General features: G+C 34.5%; 1 protein-coding gene across 1 annotated transcript; it reads right to left on the minus strand.

The window, feature by feature from the left end:
- Nucleotides 1–13,296: 13,296 nt before the first annotated feature.
- Nucleotides 13,297–15,579, minus strand: LOC136201557 (uncharacterized). Its single transcript, XM_065992246.1, has 5 exons — nucleotides 15,124–15,579; nucleotides 14,895–15,023; nucleotides 14,640–14,804; nucleotides 13,785–14,090; nucleotides 13,297–13,643 (listed from the first exon to the last, which is right to left on the minus strand). Exons 1-5 carry the CDS (start codon nucleotides 15,391–15,393, stop codon nucleotides 13,503–13,505), a joined length of 1,011 nt encoding a protein of 336 aa, XP_065848318.1. The 5' UTR covers nucleotides 15,394–15,579; the 3' UTR covers nucleotides 13,297–13,502.
- Between the last annotated feature and the right edge of the window lie 1,634 nt (nucleotides 15,580–17,213).

Genomic DNA, 17,213 nt, shown 5'->3' on the forward strand with positions numbered 1-17,213 from the left:
TCCCATTTTTTGAACCGTCGTTCTTTGAATTACCTACTTGTCCATCACAATCCATTGTGTCGCTGCTACTAGTTCCAAGCCCATCCAGCGTCTGACTCAACCCTTCATCTTAACGTCCTATTTTTGTCTCATTTATTACCAGCCCCTCTTCAACTACATTTAACATTCCGACATTTGAATTAATCCATCCAGACACCTGATTTGTTTCCGTCTCTGAAGAGATAGACTTTCTTTTCTCACCTCTCCTTCAACTCCCTTAAACTGCGATCCAAAAATAGGGATTGATATTTGTTGCAGATTTCCACCATTGAATACATATTATTTTACAGTTTAGTGAAATTTGAATATTTAGCTTCAACTTTGAGATAACTATTACTATAATTACTGTTTTTTAATTACTCTTTATAAAATTTCTCAAATCTCTTATACTTTTAGTAAATTCCTAATTCATATCATCAAAACAAAAAAATATGAAAAACGGAAAAACAAGAAAAATGTGAAAGCGGTAAAAACATGGAAAATTGTAAAAACATGAAAAGGTAAAAATGTGAAAAATGAAAAAAACGTGAAAAAAAAGAGAAAACGTGAAAAAACGCAAAAATGTGAATACAATAATAACGAAAACATGAAAAATGAAAAAATGAGAAAAACGGTAAAACGTGAAAGACGTGTGTTTCATTCCTTTTTTGGCTAAAGGCAATTTGCGAGCGTGCCATTTTTTTCTAACATAATAACAAACGTGTGGAAATTGATTATAAGAATGTATTTTCAAATTTTGTTTTTGTTGAAAAAACAAAGGTTAGCAATAACTGGAAATTTGATTATAGGAATGCATTTCAAATGAAAATGTGCAGTAAAAGTCGAAAATTAATAGTTGGAATTCCAATTGAATTGCACACCATCTTGACTTCCAATCAAATGATTGTGAATGTCGAAAGGATGAAAATAACATAAAGTTCGTAATTAATCTCATTTTGAAATAATATTTAATTAGAAACTGGTTATAGACGTTGAAATAAAAACATTGTATTGATAAAAATATAAATACTTACAAAGTACCAACTGAGAGTTAATTTCGAAAATACATGTAAGTCAAGTAAGATCAAAGATGTACTAAAAGAATAACTATTTGGAGCTGAACAATGTAGGATTGATGTTGAAGCACAATAAAGAATAACTATTTGGAGCTGAACAAACATTACAAATCTTTGGATCTGTTTAGAATTTAAAGATTTTTGGTTTGTAATTTGGTTGTAGACTCGATTGGTTGGTTTACTAGGGTTATAAAATGATGTTATAATTGATAGCTCTCTGTTTATAAACTTGGAAAAAAAAACTCAATTGCTGAAAATCCTACATGCTTTTTCTCTGTTACTTCTCGTAAATTGTAACTTCTCGTCATTATAACTTCTCCTCTCCACCACCTTTAACTTCTCTTTAGTGCTAGAACATTCTAACGTCCACCTTTAACTTCTCATTATAAAGAGGTTCAACTCGTTGGGTGGTGTAGGCCGAAGGATGAGGTGGTTAAGTTGAACACGGATGGCTCCTGTCTCAACAATGGAAAGATCGCGGCTGGAGGCGTGTTCAGGGACGCGGGAGGTGCCTGGTTGTCTGGATTCACCCATAACCTGGGTTTGGGCTCATCCTTTTCAGCGGAACTTTGGGGTATTCTTTCTGGAGTCAAGCTTGCCAGAAATCTGGGTATTAAAAGGCTTGCTGTGGAGTCTGATAATATGGAGGCTATTAGTATGATCTCTAATAATCATGCTTTTTGTCTTAGTAGCCAGAACCTTATCAAAACAATAAGAAGTCTTGACTCCTCCTTTGAGTCCTTAGAGTTCAGCCACATCTACAGAGAACAAAATCAAATTGCGGATCGCTTGGCGGCGGCTGGGCATGAGGGGATGTTAGGTGTTTCCACCCTTTCTGATCCTCCTATCTATTTTTCTTCTCTCATTTTAGAGGACAGAGTTGGGGTTAGCTTTCCTAGGTTGATCCTAGGTTAGCTTTTGTCTCGGTGTTGGTTTGTTTTCTTTCCTGTTTCTACCAAAAAAAAAATTTTCCACATTAAAATTATAAGTATAAAGGAAATCATAGATATCGTTTATACATAAATAAAAATTACTACATAATTATCCTTTGATTAACCCGAGCTCCGAACTTTACCCAACAAACCTTACCTAAATAAAAACAAAATATGTTGTAAACAAATCCCTCTCATATGAACTAATGAATATTTTTCAAATCAAAGCTCTTATTCTCTATCATTTGTTTTCGTATTGATGTATCATTTTCTAAATTTGGTTTGCATGTCTCTCTATTCTCTTTGTCATTTGGAATATGCATTTCATTTCTTTCAATTCCTTTAATTTATTTCTTATGTTTTTTTGGCATCGGTTTCTTATGTCTGGCTAAGATTAAATGATTGAATCAGGAATTTGCTAGAAAGTTTTTGTCAGTAATTGATAGAAAGTTTTATAATTTGATAGAAAGTTTTTCTCAGTAATTTGATTAAAAGTAGGGAAAATTACAAAAATGGGTCAAATGTGAGGTCCATTTATATATTTAACCCATTTACTCAACCTACTACATATCTAGACTGTTTTTGTGTGACTTTCCCATAATACCCTCAATATTTACGGAGCGGCTATCTCCCTCCCGTCTGACTTCGCAGATTCTAGCATATGCAAAGTCTGCGAAACTAATATTTGGTTTAGTTGATGATTTTAATTAGCATATGCGAAGTTTGGTTGTGTTTTTAACAAAATTTGCTAAGCGGTATATAACAAAAAATGCCAAACAATAACGGATTCTAACATTAAAATCATAACATTATCAAAATTTACAACAAGATTGCCACAATAAACTCCTAACAAATCACTTCAAAGTTAACCTAACTAATATGGACGAAAATTTCTCCCTCCACAGGAAGTCCAGACCTTTTGGGATGGACGTATCCCATGGTTATAAGTATTATGGGAAAGTCATACAAAAACAGTCTACATATATGTAGTAGGTTGAGTAAATAGGTTAAATATGTAAATGAGCCTCCCATTTGACCCATTTTTGTAATTTTCCCTTAAAAAGTAAGGCTTCAATTCTACCTCCATCATTTGCTCAATTTATTATTTTCAACAATTTATTAATAGTTATTTAAATATATTAAAATTCTTTAAAAAAAGTGTTGATTTTTTTGTCTAAAAATAAATAAATTTTGATCATGCTATATATTAAGAATATAATATTTTCTATAAAAAAAATTTAGAATTCCTTTTTCTTAATCAAGTAGTTTACCATTTTATTTCTTTTAAAAATGTAATTTATTATCTAGTAATTTTGTTTTAGATATATTAATTATTTTTTCAGAAAAATATGCATTTGCATTAAAAAGAATTCAGGCTACACTTGGATTGCGAGTGTTTTCCAGCTTTAAAACTTTCATACAATAAAGAAAAATCAGCAAAAATACAAATTTCTGTAGAATTGGAGGAAGTGCAAAAGTCAGAAGGAAATTCTGGAGCTGGAAAAAGGAAATACGCAAGTTTGGTTCAACTTTTATAGCGCTTTGCTAGAGAATGGGTGTGACGTCACCTTCAATGAACGACCTTTAGTGATAGCGCTCCTTGAAACTTACAATTCATTTTTTCCCTTTTTCATCTAGGTTAAGCTCTTAAGGGTACACATAGCACATTCCATATGATTAAATGACGATGGGAATGATGCCTACAAGGAAGACTACACGCCTACTAGCGATGACGTCATCTTGAGGCAACCGCAACCTGACATCCCACCTACTCAAAAGGTAAAAAGATGAAATATGACACATCAGAATTTTGAACCCTTACAAAAGGGATGTCTAGGTGATCAAGCATCTACATAATGTTGAACCATTCCTTAAGAATTGCAATAAGGCCCCACAAAGACATACAAAAATTGAATTCCTAAAGAGCTTCAAGAACTAAAGAAGGACATTTGATATCGTAAGAATCATATCAGATACATATGTCCTCATTTTAAGCCAGCATGGACAAATGGAGCGAGGATTTGAATCCGAGTATATTGAAATTAAATACCTTTGGGACATGTGGATCAGAACCCCCCGATTCAATGTAATTTCAGATATATTACTAACTATTTAAAATACGTCCATAGTCCAAAGTCAACACATTTCTTCAAAAGAAACTATAGTGAATATCTTCGCCGACTACCAGATTCTTCCCTGACACCTTATAAATAGAATGCGACTAAGATACGTACACATATCTATTGCAATTTACTCTCAATTGCTTAGTACTCTTATACTAAATTCAGCTAACTCAAGCATCATAGTGATTGTCGGTCAATGATTCACACTAATCCTTTTTATCTTACCCCAAATATAAAATGAGTTTTCATTGTTGATGAGTAGGATCACACAAATACGATTGTATCAAAAAGTAATATAATCGTAATCATTTAAATTTAGGGATAATTACAAATCTAGTCCAATTAAGAGGGGCCTTTACATATCTAACCCACTTTGCTTCCATCTTACCGAATTAGACACTTTCAACCATTTTGGACAAAATTACCCTTAGTTCTATTCAATCATCGATCTACTTCTTCTTCTTCTTCTTCTTCTTCTTCTTCGTTTCAACTTCTTCTTCAGTTCATCTTCTTCAATTTCTGATACCAATCATTAGAGATTTTTGAGATTATTGACGTATTATGTTCAATTTCCCGTAGAAATTGTATGTTTTTAGCTTATACGCTTGCTTTTCTCGTTGGTCTTGCCTCTTTCTTCATCTGTAATGGTATCGTTTCAATTTCCTCTATTTTTCATAATTTTTCTCAATTTTCCTCCATTGCTGTCGTATTTGTGACGAAATTTGTCGCATTTCGTCACAAATGGGACAAGAGTTGTCGTAGTTCGTCACAAAGAATTTCGTATAAGCAAGACCAACAAGAAAAAGGCAAATACCACTACAGATGAAGAAAGAGGCAAGACCAACAAGAAAAGCAAGCGTATAAGCTAAAAACATACCATTTCTACGGGAAATTGAATATAATACGTCAATAATCTCAAAAATCGCTAATGATTGGTATCATAAATTGAAGAAGATGAACCGAAGAAGAAGTTGAAATGAAGAAGAAGAAGAAGAAGCGGAAGAAGTAGATCGATGATTGAATAGAACTAAGAGTAATTTTGTTCAAAATGGTTGAAAGTGTCTAATTTGGTAAGATGGAAGCAAAGTGGGTTAGATATGTAAAAGACCCCTCTTAATTGGGCTAGATTTGTAATTAGCCCTTAAATTTATCCGGGAAAATTACAAATCTGGGTCAAATGGGAAGCTCATTTACATATTAAACCCATTTACTAATTCTATTACATATCTAGACTGATTTTGTGTGACTTTCCAAAAATACCCTCAATATTTACGCGGAGCTCGCCCCATCCCGTCTGACTTCGCATATTCACCCATATGCGAAGCCTGCGAAGTTAATGTTTTGATTTACTTAATGAATTTAGTTCGCATATGCGAAGCCTGCGAAGCTGAAGTTTGTTTTGCTTGATGAATTTAGTTCGCATATGCGAATGCTGGATATGATTTGAAGCTAATACGCGAAGTGGTATATAACAAAAATTGGCAAACAACAACAGATTCGAACATTAAAATCATAACATTATCAAAATTTACATCAAGATTGCCACAATAACAACATTCAAATCATAACATTATCAAAATTTACAACAAGATTGCCACAATGAACTCTACTAACTAATCATTTCAAAGTGAAACTAACTAATCCGGTACCAAGATTACGCATCCGCTTCAAAATTGGCACCGGATTAAGTTAGGTCCACTTTGAAGATTGGCACCATGTGATGGACGTGTCCCATGGTGCACCCCGAGATTGACACAACCTCTCCTAACGAATCATTTCAGGAGTGAATGTGTCAATCTTGGGAAAGTTCATCCCTATACAGGAAGGAAAATCATCTTCCCTGCAGCCCAGTACGCCGCCTTCCAGAAAGGGATGTTACGTATTCAACCATCTACAGAAAAAATTAACCGTGTTAGTTATGAAAAAGGACGATTTTGGATTCGCGAAATGAAAATTAGCGAAGCATGCGAATGTAAATGTGCAGGGGAAGAGGTGATTTTACTTCGCATATCGATTTTTTCGCGAAGTCTGCGAGGTCTGAAATGTGACTATCTACGTCGCATATCGATGCTTTCGCGAAGTCTGCGAGGTCTGAAACGTGAGGATCTATTCGCAGACTTCGCGAACTAATCGATTCGCGAGGTAGATCCATACGTTCCAGACTTTTTCTCTTCGCAGATCTTCACGAAATCATCAATTCACGAAGTAGATCATCACTTTCCAGGCTCGTTCTCTTCGCAAAGCTTAGCGAAACCATCGATTGCGAAGTGAATTCATGAAAAAACGCAGAAAAAAAACAGATACTTACATTTTTCGCCCCTTTCACCCCCAAAAGCGACAATAACAATATGATAACATGGGAATAACGAAGGAAATAACGTAGAAAAACCATTTCTTTGATGGTAACAAGAAGAAAGAAACCAAGCAACGAACAGGAAGATGAAAAACCATGGCTTCGTTTTCTAGGGTTCGGAAGTTGCAGAATCAAGAGATGAAAAGAGGAAAACGAGAAATTCATTGTGATTTTGACGAAATGGTGCAGATTTCGTGCAATTTAAAGGAAGAAAGGAAGATCAAAAGTCTTGAAATCATTAATGCAGGAGCAACTTTTCGCATAACCAAGGAGATAGGGGGAAGCGGTGATTCGCGGAGATAGGGGGGAAGTGGGAAGGTCAGGGGTATTTTTGGAAAGTCACACAAAATCAGTCTAAATATGTAGTAGAATTAGTAAATGGTTTTAATATGTAAATAGGCTTCCCATTTGACCCAGATTTGTAATTTTCCCAATTTATCCTAAATTAAAAATTAAATAATGAATTTTAATATAGTGAAAATAACAAAAAATGTGTAGCAGAAAAGGAAACAGAGAAGTAGATCCGTACATGTAATCCTAAAAAAACAGTAAAGTGAAAATTGAAATAAGACAATGTCAAAGTCCCTAATTTCAGGGCATTTAGGAGTTGACGTTTATTAAGATTGAAAAGAATGCAAGCTGGAGTGGGGTCCACCTGCCCAATCATCTGTTACTATCGACAGCTAACAAGAAAACTTTTCAATCTCTTACTCATCACACCTCCAACCCACGTACTCGCTAAATTCATCGCAAACCAACACATCCAATATATGGTTTCTTACTATCTTTTAAAAACCGGATCCACGATGGTGTCAATATGGCAACGGGTAGTATACCTGCGGGTACCCGATACTACCCGATCCTAATAGGACTATCCGTACCTTATATAAAAGAGTATGAGACGGGTATAGGATCAAAACCATTACCCGTTAGGGTAATGGGACGGGTATGGGAATACCCTCTAGGGTACCCGGTACCCGTTACCCGTCATAAAATTTATATATATTAATAAATATAATTGTTTTTTAGATGTAAGACGTGAGATTTGAACTCCAATATTTTATTTTTTAACCATTGAGTGATACCACTAAACTATTTTATTCTTATTAACTAAGATTCAAGTTGTTCAATTTTTAGATAGATGATTTATTAAATTTATAATATTTTTATTTTATTTATTGATTTTTAACGGGTAAGGATACCCGCGGGTACCCGCGAATTAAATGGGAAGGGTATGAGATGCAAAAAGTATACCCGTTAGGGTAATGGGATGGGTACGGGTAATTAAAAATTAAAAGGGTAAGAGTTTGGGATTGACATTATCCGCGGGTACCCTACCCGTTGCCATCCCTAGTCAATATGGATCATGATCCGCTAACACGACCCGTATAACCTGCAAGTTAAACGAATTAGGGTTGAGTGATAAACGGGTCGAATGGATCGACTCACTTAACTCATTTATGAAACAGGTCGGGTTGCGGATTGACCTGCGAATTAATTGCAACCCGGGTAGTTTTAAGCGTGTTGGTGGGTCATGTCGACCCAACCGAGAATCCATTTAACCCAACCCATATAACTCGCTTAACCCGTATATACTTGTAAATATTATATATTATTATGGACAAGAATACAATTTAACTTTATTTTAAGACTTTTTTTTACTTGTGTTTGAGTTTATTTTGATATTTGTTGAATATTATATATTTTAATTAACATTTTGTGTTTATTTATTGGATTTTTGTTATAATGGGTTAATGGGTTGACGAGTCATACAACCCATTTAATAAATTTTGATATATAACATGTTAATGAGTCAAATGAGTTATGTTAATTTTTTAGTCATATTTTATTAGTTTACGTAAACGAGTTATCTAGGTCAACCCGTTTAATAAACGGGTCGTGTCGTGTCAATCTGTTTATTAAACGGATCGTGTTAGGGTTGACCTAAACAGATCACTTGAATAGGTCGACACGATCCGTTTATGATCCGCGAACCCATATTGATACTCCTAATGACTGGGTCAATAGCTATGGTTCAATAGTTGAACTGTAACGATATAATACAAAAATTCAAATAAAAAATAATTTTTAGTTTAACATAATATAAATATTTAAGTTAAAGTGTATTAACATAAACTAGTCATGCTTTAGAATTTATCACATTATAAAAATTAAATTTAAAGTTAATTAACATAAAGGATTCCTATATATAATTTAGCATTTAAATTTTAATTTTTTTATCATCAAATCCATTTTTAGTTTTTTCCTTTTAAAAAACGGGATCAATTTAGTTCACCGATATGATGTCGGTTGAACCGTTTTAGCTTACCACTTTTAGCTAAACAAGTTTGGCGTCTCCTTTCCAATCCAAGTTCTCTTGTTGTAAAAGTGTATAAGGTGAGACATTATCCTAATACTGATTTTCTTGGGGCTGAATTGAAGAGTAATTCGAGTTTTTTTATGGCATAGTATTTTGACAGCTCAAGATCTTGTCCATAAAGGTGCTAGATTCTTAGTTGGTAATGACACTGATATTCAAGTGTGGGGAGATCGTTGGCTCTTGGATCCTGATATTCCTTGTATCGAAAGTCATATCCCTCCCCTCAAGAAGATCTTTACGATTTCTGATCTTTTTATAGCTCGAGTCTCTCTTGGGATGATGTGAAATTACAAAGCTTTTTTCTTAATGGGATGCTGATCTTATCCATCAAATTCCTTTGAGTAGAGGTGCCTCTATTGATGGTTGGTGTTGTCTTGGTGAAAGGAGAGGATGATATACGATGAAGGGAGGATACAAAATCCTCTCTACCGAAGCTCATAATCAACAAGGTGGTAATTCAGGTTCCAGTCTTGGAGGTTTTCCCTCTATGTGGTCTCTTTGATGAAAATGTTTATCATGTTCTTATTGCGTCTACAACTGTAAAACAGGTTTGGAGTTTCTATAATACTAGGGATATCAACTACGCTTTTACCAATTCAGCTGATTTTTGGGCGTATTTTTTTTGCTAATAAATCTATCTTGGACTCTACTGTTGTGGCGATTATTTGTTGGGTTCTATGACAGAATCGAAATTAGCTTGTTTGGAGTGACTCTTCTTCGCTGGCGAGAGTAATTTTTAGCGCAGCCACCGTTCTTTTTATCTTGACGGAACCAATGTCATACCCATCAACCTATTGCTTCTACTGCCCCTAGCTCGATAGCTCGTTGGTTACCCCCTATCCATATTTAGCTTATTTGTAATGTCGATGTTGTTGTGTTTTCATTGTCTCAACGTGTTGGATATGGTTTCATCTTGAGAAACTAAGTTGGTTTTGTATTTGTTGGAAATGGTAGGTTGCCTTACACTTCTAGTGTGTTGATTGTCGAAGGTCTTAGTGTGAGGGAAGTTGTAAGCTGATTAAAGGCAAATGAGTTTTAAGATGTCACGCTCAATTAGATTATCAACTTTTAGTTCTAGCTATCAATGATCAGGAGGATTAATTCGATCTCTATATTTGGTTTAATTGTTAATGACTGTAAAGCTCTTGTAAGAATTATCCATAATTGATGTGTTCAATAAATCAATGTGTCACATCATCGAAGACTAACATCATTAGTTAAATTTTTTGTTTTGCTAACTATGTAAAGCACTTGCTCTTTTTTAAAAGAAAAGATCACATTCGTGTGTTCTACTTTTTTCAATAATTTATTAATCATTGTGTTAGTACAAATTATACTAGTTAGTCCATTTGTTTTAAAAAATACACGAAAGTGTTTTAACAAAGTTATCTATTTAATCATTTCATCCACAATTCTATTAATTAATTTGTTAATTTTGTACAAAATGATGAATTTACCTTCTATTATCCTTAATTATTTACATATATTTTCTTTAAAATCTACAATATGAAAAATAATATTGATGCATAATGCATGACCTAACTTTGTCCTATCACGTCTCGCCCATGGTTGGCGCGTGCACATCACACACCGCTTTCCTGATCTTTATTGATCCTAAAATTTGTTTCCCTAAGTTTTTGGTATTGTTGGTCACATTTGTGAAATTTATTTGTTCGTACGATGAATATAAATTAGGGTTTGAAAGATACACACTTGGCTTTCGAGATTAGGATTTGCTTAATTCCGAATCAGAACACCCCAAATAAAAAAAATATAGTTTGTTTAAGCAATTCCAGTGTAAAAACACTGAAAAATAGTCCTGAAAACACATAATCATGCCCGGTATTCACAGATTTAATACATATATTAATTATAGCATTGCCAAAAAAGCACATTTTTCTTCGTATCCACGAATCAAAATGACAGAACACGGAATCAAATAGCTTTGATACATATGTTGGGATACATACAGATACAAATTAGATATAATAGCAAGTTCTTGAATAACCTCGTGTAGCACAGAAATAATTGATTTGATTATATCGAAAAAACAAACCAAAATTATGTATCACCGGTTAGATACAAAGATGATGATTCACGAATTAAGAACGAAAGACTGTGAGAGAGAAAGAAAAAGGAGGAATCAACGACTTCTAAGGGAGAGGAAGAGCAATATTTAATATTTTATTTCTAGGTTAATCAATTGATTATCTTTAGGATTAAAGGTTAAGTAAAATCATATAATGATATCCGACTTGTATCTAATGCGAACGGACTATTTGGGCGATGCCAAATTTCTAACGTTTTTAACATTTTTGTGTGTGTGTGTGTGTGTGTGTGTGATATATGTATATGTGCAAGTTAATTTGTATATTGATGGAAGGATAAAAGTTTATGGCAATTTCCCCACGGCTGATAAATAGGAGTTTAGGTCGTAAAAGAAAGGCATCGGCCCCCTAATCCTGTCAAGTAAGATAAGAACTTAACAAGATTCAATATCATATGAGAACATAAGCTGTGATATTTCATTAGTGATCCTTACAGGTCATTGGCTTGTCACATGAGTCTGAATTTTTAGCATGTATAAAATGATAAACACATGGGCTATTAGAAGTTTTGGCCCCCTTAGGAATGTTCATACTTGTTCTGTTCCATGGGGCAGTAGACACCCCTCCTCCCCCTCCCTAGCTAGAAACAATTATGAGCCTTAATGCTCACTTTTTACCAAACAAAACAAACCATGTGCCTTAATGCCACAAAGAAGATGAGACTCATGCACTCATGCCTACAAATGTAAAAACAATTCTCTCCAAAAAAATGTAAAAGAAATTTTCTCAATTTGAAAACCCTCTGTGGACAAATTTTTATTATACATTTAATCCGTGATGTTATTATAATTAATCTCTAAAAACCCACATTTTATGGTAGAAAGAATGTGACTTAATTTATCATACCAAAATGACATGTATTATGAAATAAAAAAAATCTCTAAAAAGACATGTAATATGAAATGGATGGAGTATCATTTTAAATTTTAATTTATTTATTATTTACATTATATTAAATTAAATTATTAATTTGACGATGAATAATGTAATACACAAACAATTAGTAAAATCTCTCTATTTTTTAAGGCATCCGAATTTGGAAATTAATAGAGCTCATGACCACCTTAATCCATCCATAGTGATGATCCTCAACACTTAGTATTAACCATGACCACCTTAACAAAATCCTTTTTATATTGTTTTTCATATTTCAATTTTCTTAAATCTTTAAAATTAAATTTTTTTTTTGTGTCAATTAGAGGCTTGAAATACTATTTAGCATGTGATCTATATAAAATTTTATTATTTGACTTTTAATCGTATAGGTATAGGTATAGGTATGATGAATTAATGAGTTAGAGTGAAGGTCATATATATTTATGCAAGTGGACCATGTAGCAACAACAATGTCAAATGTCAATAGAGTAAGAGACAAGTTGGATACTCGAACTGGTTCCTGGAAAATGTCCTTGTCCATTGCAAACCCCCTTTTAGGACAACATGTTACTCAACAAGTAATTAATTTTCACTATAACAAGAGGAAATTGTACTATACTACATATTACCAAAATGTAGGAGACATACATACATGCTTTCTATTTCATGATTCATTATTGTACCTGCAACTAAATTACTTATGAATCCACCCTCACCTATCATATGACTTAATTTTATGCATGTTTTATTCCACTTTGCATTTATTTATTATATGACTTAATTTTATGCATGTTTTATTCCACTTTGCATTTATTTATTTATTTACCAAACTTTAGTATTGACGAGCGTTTGGTATTCTTATTCTAAGGATAAGGATAAAAGTTGGAATATAAATAAAGATAAATGGTTCAGATAATGATAAAAATATGATAGTCGAGAATAATTATATATTCCATGTTTGGTATGTGGGATAAGGATAGAGATAAAATAATACATTTTATTATTTTAACCTTATTTAAACAAAAGTTGTTTACTATTGGAATATTTTTTAATAAAAGTTCTCAAGAGTGATGTTGGTGATTAAATTAATAAATATTATATTTTATTATGATGTATTAAGTTTTGACACTTTTAAAGCAACCTCTGTTGGACATGCTCTAACTGATGCATTGCATCTCGGAAGTGTCAGGATCATCAGGCACTGGCTTCTATATTTGATAATGCATATTTCTGTGTTTGAGAAATTGATTCAGAACCCTTTTTTATTTAGTGATTGATCTGTAATGAACATATTATCCTGTCTGTTCTGTTCTGTTATCATATCAAGCAATCAACCAATTCTGCTCAGATGGCAGATGGGAGTAGTAGCCGGACTCCGAAACATTTCATGAACCAAATGACAGTAAATTAATCATTTCCATCCAGTACTCTAGTAAAAACAAAACATTCAATCAGCTAATATGGTTAAGGCACATGAAACATCTAATTCATGAAATAGTTATACATTTCTCCTTTTTTGTATTGGTAACAAAATACTCAACTTCAAACAGATTTTTACCAATTTGTCTTTCAAGAGATGTGTAAAGGCCATACAATGTGAATACTTACTATTACCTTCAAGAACATAATTCTTAGGTCAATATTTTATCACCCCTAAGTTTTTCAACCATGGAAGCACCTCTTTTAGTCCTTCCTGCAAGCCTCGAGGATTATAATCCAGCTCTGCTTTGGCCTTCTCACAAGAATATGCCCACTGGTGTCTCAGAACATGCACTGTCTGCTCAAACAAGATCAAATATAAATAAAGCGTTTTAGTGCAAAAAGACAGTTTGTACAGAAATGAAAGTAAAAATCATGTTCCAATCAAATGATTGGGTCAGCTCAGAACAGAGTGGTTGCAGTTATTTGGTTGGCATACCGGCGGGCTGATAAGAGGAAGCTTCCCCGTAATTCGACAGAATAGCACCGATAACCATCCATAACCTTCAATGGCCCATAAAGGAATGCTAAATCTGGGCTTGTTCGTCTCAGTAATGATAGCAGCTATATCGAAGATGTACGTAAATGAAGCATTTTCTCCAGTGAGTAGATACCTTTCACCAGGTCGACCTTTGTTCATTGCTTCTATATGTCCTTCTACTACATCATCAACATGACTGAAGGAAAACCTATCATTTCCACATCCTATATATCCAGGTAATCGTCCTTGGAATCTTTCAATCAGCTGAAACCCAATTTGTGAAATATCAAATTTAACTGTTTCTTAAAGCTTAAACAAGAATGAAACTTTAGAAACCCGTGAAAGACTAATTTCTATTTCTTTACCCTAAGTAATGTAAATAGTAAATCATCCCCATGCGATGGACAACAAGCTTTCTTAACTAACTAAGACTAAGTCATGAACGATTCTATTTCATATTTAATACACAGATAAGCCGAACATATGCTACACATTTACCCCTTCCATTGCATGATTAGAAAGGGAATCAAATGTAAATGGTGATTCAAACGGTCAAACAAGCTGACCTTGCAACTGAAAGAGAAAATTGAATGCCTGTGGACACTATACAAGTTTCATACACCTTATTCACACATCTGTAACGAAAGGCATTGACAGCAAAGACAATAAATCAGTATCCAGCTTTGTTATCATTGATCAACCAAAAGAGAGGCACTAGCATTGACTAAAAAGAAAAGTACCTAAACTTGTAAGTAGAAATTTCATAATGAAGAATCACTTTGAAATTGAAACGAACTAAGAAATCAATCTTACCAATTGAGCCACAATATTACCCGTAGTAAGCTTGCCTGGACCATAAATGACACCAGGATAAACCACTACTATTGGCATCCCATCAGCTGCAGCCTGTAACGCAATTTTATCAGCAGTAGCTTTGGATCTCTCATACTCAGAACAGAAAACCTTCTCCGGATGCACCTGTTACATTACATACAGACAGATTAAAAGTGTCAATTTCACAATTTGTGAGAACCTAAACTTCAAACGAGTTAAATTCATTGCTGCTACTTGTTTCTCATCGGCGACGTAACCATCGGTTGTTCCAAGAGCGAAAAACGAGGATGTATAGACAATCTTCTCAACTGTCTTCGTCTCTCTCGCGGCTTGCAACACGTTCTTCAGTCCCCCGACGTTGACCTACAATACAAAGCAGTCTCCCCCCTTATCAGTTCAGAGATTTGAAGTTACATACAAACAGAATCTGAATCAAACATAACAGGGGGGACAGCGTGCTTACAGAGACAAATTTTGAAGGATCCGGCAGCCACGGCTCTACAAGGGCGGCGGCGTGGAAGATGACGTGGCAACCGGATAAGGAATCAAGGAGGGAACGGTAATCGGTAACATCACCATAGGCAAGCTCGAATGCATCGTTGGAGGAAGAAGGAAGGCCGGAGAGATCGCTGGTATGGCGGACCAATGCGCGGACGAAGTGGCCTTGATTGAGCAATAAATGGCACAATCTCCCACCTAAGTAACCGGAAGCGCCAGTGACTAGCACTTTCATAGTCGGCACAGTTGAATTGACATGAACAAATTGCAAAATATGTCAATTTGGGGTCTTGGAGAGATTCTTCTAAGCGGAAATTTATGAAGTAGCGAAATATTAGTTGACACTTCTGTAGTAGTAGTTCATATTCTCATTTTAGCTAAACATTTGCTGTTGCTATTTATTTATGTTTTGACCAGTTGGATTTGTTGCATTTCTTTTCCCATTCTTTTACCATTTTTCTGCATTAAATGATTGTTTGTTGTGTGTTTTTTTTATGGTTTCTTCTAATATCGGCACTTTATATGGTAATCTGTCTATTGAGGATGAAAATGATGGGATTTCACGATTTTATGAAAGATTCAGAGAGCAACAATCTAGATCTTCGCTGGTGTTTAGTAGGGAGTTTTCTCATTAATAAAATAGAAGATTTTGAGGGTATTAATGATTTTTTGGCGACTCTTTGGAAACCATGTAAAGGTATTCAGTCTCTAAATAACAAAAAAAAAATTCCAATTATTTCATGAGATTGATATTAGAAGAATCATAGACAATGATTTGTGGTCTTTTGATAACAAAATGCTCATTGTCGAGTGTTTGGGACATGCTGATATTCTTGTAGAAGTTCCTTTATTTCATATTGATGTTTGAGTTGTGGATCGTAATCTTCCAAGTGGCTTTATGTCAGAAAGAACGTCATTTGTTATTGGTAATCATATGGGAATCTTTGTCTCGTCTAATCCAAACAAATTCCAAGGTGTTTGACGGGGGTATATGTGTATGTGTATTTCCATTGATTCAAGGAAACCGTTAATGAGGTTTTGCTTTGTGGTCTTCTTGATCATTCTGAGTTTTCTTGTCTAAAGGTGTACGAGTTTCGTGAAGGGAAAATTGTAAAGCGTTATAGCCTAGGGTGCTAGCATAGACCGGTCGGAAGCTTCATAGTAGGAGCAAGATGGTTAATGATAGAAGCATATATTTGTAGTGACGGTGGCTTGTCTGATGTTAATTAAGTCATAAGGAGAATAGAGTAATGGAAATACGGAGGGTGGTGAAAAGTTGGGGAAAGTTTGGTAGATTTTCAAATGTGAACATTCGATTCCCATGGACCATGCATCTAGAATTAGGTTAGATAATATATTCACCTTTCACCATATAATGAGAGATGTTATCGTTACTTGAGCTTTCCCTGATTTGAGATTAGGAGTTGAAGAGTGAACTTCCTCTACGATCACACTAACAAAACGAGACTGGATGAAGGTTGCAATCACCAAAATAAAATCTCCCTGAGCTCGAACCAATCTTTGCTGAAACAGTCTACAAGGACAACAACTTCTCTCTAACTTTCTCAGTGTTCTTATTTTCTCAAACAAGAATATGGAAGCTTGCTAATTGTGTTGGGGTTAACAAAGTGTAAAATTCAGTATCTTTATGTTACATTTTGAACCTCAGAATCTAATAATATCTTTTTTCCGAGGACGACTTTCTTACATCGCCCTGCGACCGTGCGACCGCACAATAGAAACGTTAGAACAACTCATCATCATATCGCCCCATGAATGCCAAACACGGACACACTATCATCCCTCCTCATGACCGGTCACCTATGCATATTGTCATGGACACAGCCTCCCAAATATCTATCAACCGTGAGGCACTAGTAAATTCTCCCCGATTACTAGTTCAGCCTTAACCTCGATTGCTTAGCTCGAACGCTAGGCAAAATATGGCAGCGGAAAAACAGGATCTTGCACAAAGTCTAAGTGAAGCAAATACACTCTTTATTAAGAAAGAATGCTTTACAAAGCTATACTCTCAAAGGCACTCCCTTGCTAAGT

The sequence above is a fragment of the Euphorbia lathyris genome, chromosome 7 (genome assembly GCF_963576675.1).
Source record: "Euphorbia lathyris chromosome 7, ddEupLath1.1, whole genome shotgun sequence".
NCBI lineage: Eukaryota > Viridiplantae > Streptophyta > Magnoliopsida > Malpighiales > Euphorbiaceae > Euphorbia > Euphorbia lathyris.